This window comes from Ictalurus furcatus, chromosome 23, assembly GCF_023375685.1.
Source record: "Ictalurus furcatus strain D&B chromosome 23, Billie_1.0, whole genome shotgun sequence".
NCBI lineage: Eukaryota > Metazoa > Chordata > Actinopteri > Siluriformes > Ictaluridae > Ictalurus > Ictalurus furcatus.
The window spans coordinates 7,241,366-7,252,182 of record NC_071277.1 but is presented as its reverse complement, the minus strand read 5'-3'; the positions used below and the strand labels follow the sequence as shown (position 1 = coordinate 7,252,182).

The following is a 10,817-nucleotide window of genomic DNA, read 5'->3' as shown; positions in this document are numbered from 1 at the left end:
CTCCAGTTGGCTGATACAAATACGTCATATGAATTACTGACCAATCGGAGCGTAGAAGGCGGGATTTGTGATCTGGGGGAATCTGGGAATTCCGATTCCTTTCAGTGAGTCATTTCTGATCATTTCATTCAGCTCACCGATAAGAATCGACTCCCAGTTTGACTCCTATTGCCACTTTTTTCTACACCGGACCAATACATTTATTCTTCTTTGAAAAAGTAACACGACAGATTTATTAACTTAAAATGCACTTTCATTCCATAAATGTTAAATAAACATATCTTTACATAAAATGTTATCAACAATTAGATGGTTTTTTTTGTTAAGTACAAACACATTTAATCTGCTTTTATTAGATTTGATTTAGATTCATTTACAATGTGTTTAATGTTAGTTATCGAGCTAGCTAACAATGGTGGCTAAAGTTAATAGCTAACATTAACTGCTTTACAACCATTGTTAGCTTATTTTTAATACAGTTGTGTTAATCAGTATTTTATTGCTAGCTAGCTTGGCTACATGGACTTTTTAGAGTGCCCTCCACTAATATTGGCACCCTTGGTAAAAAATTGTCTTTATTGTTTAACCTTTTGATCTCTTGTTCAAAAATATTAACAAAAAGTCTCTGGTTACATGGTTGAACTTCAAATAGGATCGGGTTCTATGGTCAGATGAAAGCAAAATAGAGCTGTTTGGCAATAAACACTAGATAATTGGAAAACAAGGTAGCCATATGGAAAAGTACCTCAATGCCCACGGTTAAATATGGTGGTGGCTCTTTAATGTTTTGGGGCTGTTTTTCTGCCAGAAGACCTGGACATTGTATTAGGATACATGGCATCATGGACTCTATCAAATATCAACAGATATTAAATGAAAACCTGACAGCCTCTGCCAGAAAGCTTAAAATGGGCCGTCGTTGGATCTTCCAGCAGGACAATGATCCAAAACATCCATCAGAATCACCACAAAAATGGTTTACTGACCACAAAATCAAGGTCCTGCCATGGTCATCCCAGTCCCCTGACCTGAAACCCATAGAAAACCTGTGGAGTGAACTGAAGAGGAGAGTCCACCAGCGTGGACCTTGCCATCTATTCTCCAACCTCATCAGGTATTATAGGAGAAGACTCAGAGCTGTTACCTTGGCAATGAGAGGTAGCAAAAAGTATTGACTAAAAGGGTGCCAATAATTGTTGCACACCTATATTTAACAAAGTTTTTTTTTCTGATAAACCTGTTTTGTTTGCAATTGTTTGATATCTATAAGAGCAGAGTGTTTTTGTGAATTCTTTGAACAAAAGATCAAAAGGTTAAAAAATAAAGACAATTTTTCCCAGCCTTTATAATCATTTTTATCAAAGGTGGCAATATTAGTGGAGCGCACTGTTGCTAGCTAGAAATAGAATACTGATCAAATAATAATAATAATAATAATAATAATAATAATAATAATAATAATAAAAACTATCTATGTAGCTAGCTAGCTAACAACAGCTAAGGCACATAGTGGATAACAACCGTTAAATTACATAGCTACCTAGCTAGCAACATCTAAGTTGCTAATGTTAGTTAGCTAGTTAGTTATATATCTAACCATCGCAGATAATACTGGTAGCTAACTACTACACAGATTTTGTTAGCTAGCTAGCTAATGTTACCAAAATTGTAGTTAGCTAAGTTGGATATTGTTGGTTAAGTACCTAACATTAAAAATAAATACTTTAATTACACAATTGTTTTGAATAGAAGTGGCTAAGTTAAAATAGTATAGCCAGCTAGCTAACAATATCTATTTATTTATAATCTATTTAACATTTAGCCAACACAAGTGCTAGACAGCTTCCATTGGCTAGCTAGCTCACTAGCTAACATGCCTTAGTAAAACACTAAATTGTAGTAGGCTAATTTTAGTTAAGTTGGCTATTGATAGTTAAGTACCTAATGACATTTTTCGATAGTCATTACACAATTGTCTTATGTTTTGAATAAAATTGGCCAAGTTAAAGTCAGTATTTCTTTTATAACTTGCTAGCTAAGAGTATCTAAATAGCAACAGTTCATTCACATAGCAGTTACTGATAGAGATGCTAACTTCAACTGTGACTGGACAGATGTCATTAGCTAGCTAGCTAAACTACACTAAACTGTAGTTAGCTCATTTTAGCTAAAGTGGCTATTAGTGGTGAAGTAGCTAACATGAACTTTCGCTACTGCCATAATGCAATAATGTTATGTAAATATGTGCACATGTTATTGTAAATATATGTAAGTATTAGATATTATTATTATTCATTAAAATATTCAGTCTTTCGGTGTGTGTTTGGTAGCTAACGTTAGCTTAATGCTACGAGGCTAGTTAAGTTAAGCGGTTTCCTTGATTGTGCAGCAGGTGGCGGTAATGAACCCTGTTGCGTTCCGCCTTTAAACAACAACAACAACAAGAAGAAGAAGAAGGAGAAGAAAAAAGAGAGGTAGTAATTAGGCAGCGGGGAACTAGAGTGCAATAATGCTTTAGTTCTCTGAACTGTTGTTTAGTTTCAGTTTCTCAGTTTATTACGTAGTGAAGAGACTCATTCGTTATTTAATCTCGAACTTTCCGTTTGCCACCGAGGATTAAACATGGCAATAGCAAGCGTAGCTACAGAGTATGTTTTCACAGACTTCTTACTGAAAGACTCGAGTACAGAGGGGAAGTATAAGAGCGCGCGCCTGGACCTGGCTCTGGATAAGCTGGTTCTCTGTATTGCAGTCGGCCTGCCGCTGCTCTTCATCTCTCTGGCCTTCGCTCAGGAAGTTTCAGTCGGTAATTTACTCACAGTTTTATTTCTACACACTACAGGCTTTCACACCTCTCTATTCTCCTGGTTGACATTGTTACTTGCTAAAACATTTGCTCAAAATAACCCCATAATCATGTGTCATTCTGGATCTGACCATGCTTTAAGGGGAAAGTCTGAAAGAGTCTATAAATATAAACTAACTTTTAGTTACATGTGTGTGTGTGTGTGTGTGTGTGTGTGTGTGTGTGTGTGTTTGTGTTTATTTATTTTTGTCCATTAATAGTTACATCCTTTCTGGCATTGTGTAATTGGACCGCTGTTAAATCTCTCTCTCTCTCTCTCTCTCTCTCTCTCTCTCTCTCTCTATCTCTTGAGATCATTTTCTTTTTTTTTCTTTGTGTTTTTTTAACATGTTATTAACTGATATGAGATGAAACAGTAAAACAAATATCGCATTCACTACACTCGATGAATGATACACTTCAGTTCAGCACAAGATGTTTATTTCACTTCTGCCTCTTTTCACCTACCTCCAGAATCCCTGCTGCAAATCGCACGCAAGCTCTCCTGATATTTCAATTGCAAATGAGTCACGGCTTGTTCGCCAATTTTCAAGCCCTGGTAGGGGGCGGTTAGTACAGGAAGAAACGACAACATGCAACGCTTTAAAAATAAAAAAAAAATAGATACATGTGTTTCGTAAGACTATTTATAAAGCCTGGTTCACACGGCACCGACAGACACCGACTGACACCAACAGACTCGTTTGTCAGGTTTTGTCAGATCCGTGTGTTAAGCCTGTCGGCGTTTGTTTACACCGACCAAACACGTTCAATCAGCATTTGTCATTTGTGGAACGTCTGAGGAGTGTGATATGATTTTATTTAATTTTTACAAGCAAACTCTGATGTAATCTGACCTCAGCACGAACCGTTGCCATGACGTTGAGGCAAGTGTCCTTGAAAACGCCATAGAAACGAAATGGTAACATTTTTGATAGTTGGCGTCTGTCTGTGCAGTCTGAACTTGGCTCAACAGTGTCGATATTAATAGTTGAGGGATGTAGCACAGTCGCATAAACATGTGGCTGAATTAGCCTAAGTGTCGTGTTTCTTCTTCTTCTTCAGGTACTCAGATCAGCTGTTTCTCTCCCATGAACTTCTCCTGGAGGCAGGCTGCATTTGTGGATGCCTACTGCTGGGCAGACGTCCAGAAACAGAACACGGGGGGACTTCCACTCTCAATTCATAAGGTACTAGATTAAGACCGCTTGCTCAAACACTTGTCTCTGTCACTCACTCACACACACACACACGCACACACAAACAGCCACACTCAATCAGGTTAAGGTCATTTCCCCATTTAAAGAAATCAGTCGGGGCTGGTGGTTTTTAAAATAGGAGAAGCGCAAGTGTCTGTTATTCAAATAAATATCTGTGCGTGTGTACTACAAAGAGATTCAAATGATTTTTTTTTTTTTTTCAAAATCAGATCGACAAAATTAGCTTCAACATAACTTTTATGCATACTATTTACTTACTATATTTACCAATTAGACTGATATAATAACAAGCTATAGAGGGTATGCATTGACATCACTTTCACGCCGGAACACGCCCCCTCAGCCGGCTGGACCAAGTATCAAAACATCCAGCAAAACGGCTCGTTTTAATAGGCGAAGCAGCGAAAACGCTAGTATAACTAACGATTATCAGCTTAAATTAAAGGCAGTTGGATTCGACAGTGTCCCTTACAACTTGCCCAAGAACCTGTCGTCCATGGACGTTGGCATGTGGTGAGAAATCGGTTTTCCCGACATTTATATGTACCTGATTTCGATGCTGGGGAAAGAAAAAGCCTGAAGTTGTACAAAAGTCTTGACGCTTGATCCCTTTGTATTAAGAACACAAATAAACATTCTGGTTGTATGCAAACAGGTATGTACAAAGATTTTGTTTTTATTCTATAGTTTTATCTGGTAACCCATAAGCTAGATAGTCCTAGTTTGTTTTTCGCTAACACTGCTTCCCCTTACTAATGGTATATATTTATTATAATGGTATATATTAATTATAATGCTATATATTTATTATAATGTTATATGTTTATTACTTATTTATATTAAGTTTGAGATGCCAGTCATGTTCATTACTGTTTCTATGATTGGCAGTTGGTTACAAGGTTCCTCCTGTTTTAATCGATCTCCCAGTTATCCTCAGGAGAGGCCTCTGAATATTGTAATTAGATAGAATTTCACAGAGTGATGAATAACGGACACATTTCCACATTCAATATAGAAACATTTAGTTGTGCTAAAATCTTTATGAATTTTAGGGGGGGCCGGGCTTAACGCATAGTCTTGAAGCAATCTGATCGGAGGCACACGCATCAAGTTTAAAGGACTTAAGAGAGTTTCACAAAAAATGTACCAAAAACAGCATAATTATGTAACACGTGATTTATGTGGTTATGTAAATCATGGCAACCCAAAGAAGATAATTTTCCAATAACAAAAAAAGTAAATAAAAACAAAACACAGCACTTGCTTTCTTTCATTTCACAGCTTACGACACGTCGTACTTTTAAAAAAAAAATCCATTTATAGTTGTGGAACATGCATAAAATATCATTATCATTTATGTTATAGCAGCACCAGACTCCCTGGAGACTCCTTCCAAAAGTGCTTAAAAAAAAAAATTGTAAATAAATAACATATTTTTAAAATCCACTTATATACTTAATAAAAAAATACATATACATAATTTAAAAAAATATAATATATTTTATTTATTTATTTATTTATTTATTTTAAAAAATATATATTTTATTTACTTTTTTTTTGCTAACCCAAAGGCTAGACATTTAGGAAATGCATGTGGCTTTTGAAAACTTAAATTATAACATGGAATTTGAAGAAAAACAATATACTGTAAAAAAAATATATATATATTATATATATATAAAATTTAATAATCAGTACATGTTTTGCTGCTGTATTGGTAAATGCACCTGTAAAGTGCTTCTTTAAACCTTTTTAATTACTGATTTTTTTTTTCCCCTTCTCTTTTTCTCTCTCTTCCTCTTGCCTGAAGTTTTTCCCCTACATCCTCTTGTTTGTAGCCATGCTGATGTACGTCCCAGCCCTGTTCTGGCGATTCACTGTGACTCCTGGTCTCTCCTCCGATCTGACCTTCATTATGGACCAGCTGGACCGCTCTTACAACAGAGCCATCAAACTGGCCAAGCGTCTCCACGGCAACCCCGACACGCACGGGTATACACGTTCGCCACCAGCGCACGCTAAATAGTACACTTATAAACAGTACACTGCTTTCAGGTTTCACATGCAGTGTACCGAGTTCTAGAGAAATAACCTCAACTGAGCTCAGGTTCTAAATTTAAATCGAAGTGCAGTCTTTTACGAGACCGAGTACTACAGGACAGGGAAATGACACCATGGTTACCGTTAACAGACTGGAATTCTGAGAGATATTTCCTGCCAGTCAAAAAAAAACCAAAACACATATTTGCTTGATTTGTTCGAGTTGCAATTATTTATTGGTGCGAGATACAGCTTGAATGATATATGATCTGATATTTGTGCCAGATCACCCATCCCTATTTGTGTGTCTCGTCCTCTACAGCTCTGTGTCAGACCTGACGGACAACTGCTTTAGGTACCCGTTGGTGGAACAGTATCTGAAGACCAAACGTTTCTCCTTCGACCTGCTGCTGCGCTACCTGCTGTGCCGAGTCTTCACCTTCTTGGCTCTGGTCCTGGCCTGCGTCTACCTGTGTTACTACATCCGGCTGTCTGTGACAGACGAGTTTCAGTGTAATATCCGCTCGGGTGTGCTGTTTAACGACTCGACCGTGCCTGAAGCCCTGCAGTGCAAGCTAGTAGCTGTGGGTGTGTTCCAGCTCCTCAGTTACATCAACCTTGCTGTGTACTTGCTGCTGGCACCCATATGTGTGTACACTATGCTGGTTCCTCTGAGGAGCTCGGCTGGTTTCCTGAAGCCGTACGAGATGCTGCCCACGCTTGGGGTGATGGAGATTGGACCCAGAGCTTGGGATGATCTGGCGATGTACCTGCTGTTTCTGGAAGAGAACCTGAGTGAGCTAAAAAGCTACAAGTGCTTGAAGGTGTGTGTGGGGCGGGGGGGTTGTTCATGTATGTAAGATAATAATAGATTTTATATGACTCAAACATCCGAGTTTGTCAGGCATTCATTTATTGTGTCTGTGTGTGTGTGTGTGTGTGTGTGTGTGTGTGTAGGTATTAGAGCTCCTGAAGGAGTCTGGAGAGGTACAGTTTGACACCATGGTCCTGCTGGAGGCACTGGGTCAGGTGAAAACGGATGTGGTGGATGGGAGACTGGAAAAGAACTCGCAGACGGACACGGAGAAGACTTTGGGAAACTGTGTAGAGATGAAAGGTGAAGGCTGTTTTGTTGCATGATGAGATCGTTAGTTTGATGCGACACCGAAGGATTTAGATAAGTGCTCCCACCTCGAATTTACATGAAGTCAAATTCTAGCTGCTTCATCACAGTGATGCATCCAATCTATCCCTGTTTACCCCGATCTCCCTCAGTTTAACCTCGATCTCATTTTAACCCGGTCTCCGTTTAACCACGATCTCCCTCCGTTTAACCCCGACTTCCTTCCGTTTAATCCCGGTCTCCGTTTAACCAGATCTCATTTTTACCTGGTCTCAATTTAACCCCGGTCTCCCTCCGTTTAACCCCGATCTCCCTCCGTTTAACCCCGATCTCATTTTAACCCGGTCTCCGTTTAACCCCGATCTCCCTCTGTTTAACCCCAACTTCCTTCCGTTTAACCCCGATCTCATTTTAACCCAGTCTCCGTTTAACCCCGATCTCATTTTAACCCGGTCTCCGTTTAACCCCGATCTCCCTCTGTTTAACCCCAACTTCCTTCCGTTTAACCCCGATCTCATTTTAACCCAGTCTCCGTTTAACCCCGATCTCATTTTAACCCGGTCTCCGTTTAACCCCGATCTCCCTCTGTTTAACCCCAACTTCCTTCCGTTTAACCCCGATCTCATTTTAACCCAGTCTCCGTTTAACCCCGATCTCATTTTAACCCGGTCTCCGTTTAACCCCGATCTCCCTCCGTTTAACCCAGATCGCCGTCCATTTAACCCGGTCTCAGTTTACCCTGATCTCCGTTTATCCTGTTCCCCCATTTAACCCCGATCCCCATATTTACCCTGATCCCTTTTTCTGTGTGTGCTTGTGCGTGTACATATTTGTAAGCATGCTTGTGTGTTTTGCTCGCGTGTGTATGTGTACATATTTGTAAACGTGTGTGTACATGTACATATTTGTAAGCATGCTTGTGTGTTTTTGCTTGTATGTGTGTATGCATGGGTGTTTGCTCCATGTGATCTAGTGTTTGTGTGTGTTATTGATTCTGCAGAAGCCTCTCCTCTGCTGACTGAGGACAGAGTCGGGACATCTCGAGATGACGCAGCTGTGCGCCAGAGAGTCACATGATGTTCCTGCATCACATGATGGGGATGTGGGTAAATGCAGCGTTATGCCTGATGAGACGTCATGCACTGTGGTCTGGAAAGCAGACACTGGATATGGTACTGTGTGTGTGTGTGTGTGTGTGTGTGTGTGTGTGTGTGTGTGTGTGGAGTTGATTTGTATGAATCGATATCTTCATTGCTGGAATATGCCATGTTTATCTCATTTTTTTGTAAGTACTGATGATGTACTATGATGTATGACTGAGATGTGTATATGCTACGTGTTAATGGTACATAACGGTACACCGATTATCTCATCTGGAACTGCTAAACTAACATACAGTTTACTTGGGGATGAAGACGGGTTTTGAGTTATTTACACATTGTAGAAAATCATATCAGTGGTCCTTCAACTCATGTAATACTGTATTTTGTATTTTATTTATTTATTTTGTTAAACATGTTGAATTTCATAGCATCAGGAATGTAGATTTCTTACCTCACTATATGATTACCAAACACCCCAATATCACAGTTTTCAGTGACTCAAGTGTCTTGCTCTGTCCCCATTTTAAAAATAACTTTCTTTTTTTTTTTCGCCATTATTTATACGTCAACTCGTTTGTGTTGGGAGATTTTACAGCCTGTGTTTTCTATAACTTGAATATTCTCTATGGTACTTTTTATTATTGTTGTTGTTGTTGTTGTTGTTGTTGTTGTTATTATTATTATCATATGGAAGATTTCTCTACTGTTAGCATGCTCATTTTGTTTCAGAGGGAAAATCCAGTTAGCTGGTGAGCTAATATTTTGTAAGATGTTGTTTATTTTCTAATTTTGTGGTTAAAAATAAATGGAAGCCTAGGTGGGCCACTATAAAAAGTGTAATGCAAATAACAAGCAAGTGAAGTGGGGTCATGTTTGTTGACGGGGATATTTCCAAGATCGAATTCCTATAATATTTCGAAATGAATGGTATTCTGCACAAATGTTCATATTGTTAAAAGAAAAAAAAAGTAATGTCTCTTTAAGAGGATTGCACTTAAACGTAAACAGTAGTTTATCGAAGTAGAGTAGAGTTGTCGTTGTCGTTGTCGTTGTTGTTAAGTGGTGTCTATGGCAAAAACAATGTTCTTGTAGAGTAAAATAATGGTGTTCATGCTATTATTGTTTCAGGTCCTTATGCTATATTATTAAACATGTAAAATGTCAGATTTCTATTATACCCTGATACGGTTTGCTTTCTGTTAAGACAATCAGGGTTTTTTGGAATATCTGATGAACATGATGTTTTGGTTTTATTAATTTCAGTTAACACAAACAGTTTACACTACTATAAACTGGTATGAGGTAATCGTCTTCATTTTCTATGACTATAAAGCTTCTGGGTTTTATTTTAGTCCATTGCTTTGTAATTCTAGTAATACTGTATGTAGTTGATCTGTAGTTTCATGTCTGACGGTACTCTCAGGGTTTCAATAAGGAGAACTGGACAATGTTTGAATTTATTTCATTGCATTTGCTGCCAATTGTGGACGGTTTAGGTTTGTTATTATGTGTAATGAATGTTTGTGCATGCATGTGCATGTTAGAGAAAAAAAAAAAAAAGAATCCTGCATCTTTTTTAAGTAATAAATTTTTTTTTTTTTTTTTTTACACTGGTGTGGATTTTTCATTTTTCAGGACTGACAGAGGATGTTTAAAGCTGCTTTAGTTTCTGTACTAAAATCCTTGATAGATGCCCACCTCTGACTGCATCAGAGTTCTTCATTTCTGTATTAATGCGCCGCATTATAAACCAATAAAACCATTACACTAGTCATGTTTACACGCACAGCAGTAATCTAATTATTGACCTTATTCTGAATAGGACAATATTCTGATTAAGGTGTTTACATGAGTCGATTTTATGTTATGCAGTTGTTAAAGATTAAAGTCACTTTTTTTTACAACCTTCCGATTGCATTTTTTAAATAAACGCCTGAGGGAAATGATGCAGGACGCCTTCGTACGTTGTGGTTTTTGTGGTGTTGTTTTTTTACGCATAGGAATGCAACTGGGTTTTTTTTTCCAGGTGTTTCGGTGTGGACGAGCAATTTTTGGAACACGTTTGAAAACGCCAGTGTACACTGAGAGCGTTTTATAAACGGAAATGCAGTTTCCGGATCTTTCCGGGAATTAATGTGAATGTAGCCTGAGGCTGTAGCCATGCCTGCCGTTTGTTACGTACAAGGCCAAGATCAAGAATCGGAGTCTTAAGGGTGTCGAAGGCAAGTTAAACTCGAGTCTAGAAGAAAGTGAAACCGAGTAAAGAGTGAGACTGAAAACCATTAAATCCTCACAAAGATAAACCTGAGAACTATCCATCATTTCTATCTAAACTAAACAAGAAAACAGAAATATGAGACTTCGGGAGATGTAGCCAGTGAAGATTGTCTGTTCTGCAAAGAGAACTGGAGGCACAGTGATATACAGTATCTCAGAAAAGTGAGTACACCCCTCACATTTTTGTAAATATTTGATTATATCTTTTC

General features: G+C 38.3%; 1 protein-coding gene across 1 annotated transcript; it reads left to right on the top strand.

The window, feature by feature from the left end:
- Positions 1–2,443: 2,443 nt before the first annotated feature.
- Positions 2,444–10,284, top strand: panx1a (pannexin 1a). The gene is made up of 6 exons (XM_053611399.1): positions 2,444–2,806; positions 3,911–4,035; positions 5,876–6,057; positions 6,428–6,929; positions 7,063–7,222; positions 8,229–10,284. The coding sequence occupies exons 1-6, from the start codon at positions 2,623–2,625 to the stop codon at positions 8,303–8,305; spliced, it is 1,230 nt and encodes a 409-aa protein (XP_053467374.1). The 5' UTR covers positions 2,444–2,622; the 3' UTR covers positions 8,306–10,284.
- The last annotated feature ends 533 nt before the right edge of the window (positions 10,285–10,817 follow it).

Excerpts from the sequence above, each read along its gene's own strand:
- panx1a (XM_053611399.1), top strand. The coding sequence starts at position 2,623 with ATGGCAATAGCAAGCGTAGCTACAGAGTATGTTTTCACAGACTTCTTA. Across the intron at positions 4,036-5,875 it reads TTCCACTCTCAATTCATAAG|TTTTTCCCCTACATCCTCTT; the intron begins GTACTAGATTAA and ends TCTTGCCTGAAG. Across the intron at positions 6,930-7,062 it reads AAAGCTACAAGTGCTTGAAG|GTATTAGAGCTCCTGAAGGA; the intron begins GTGTGTGTGGGG and ends GTGTGTGTGTAG.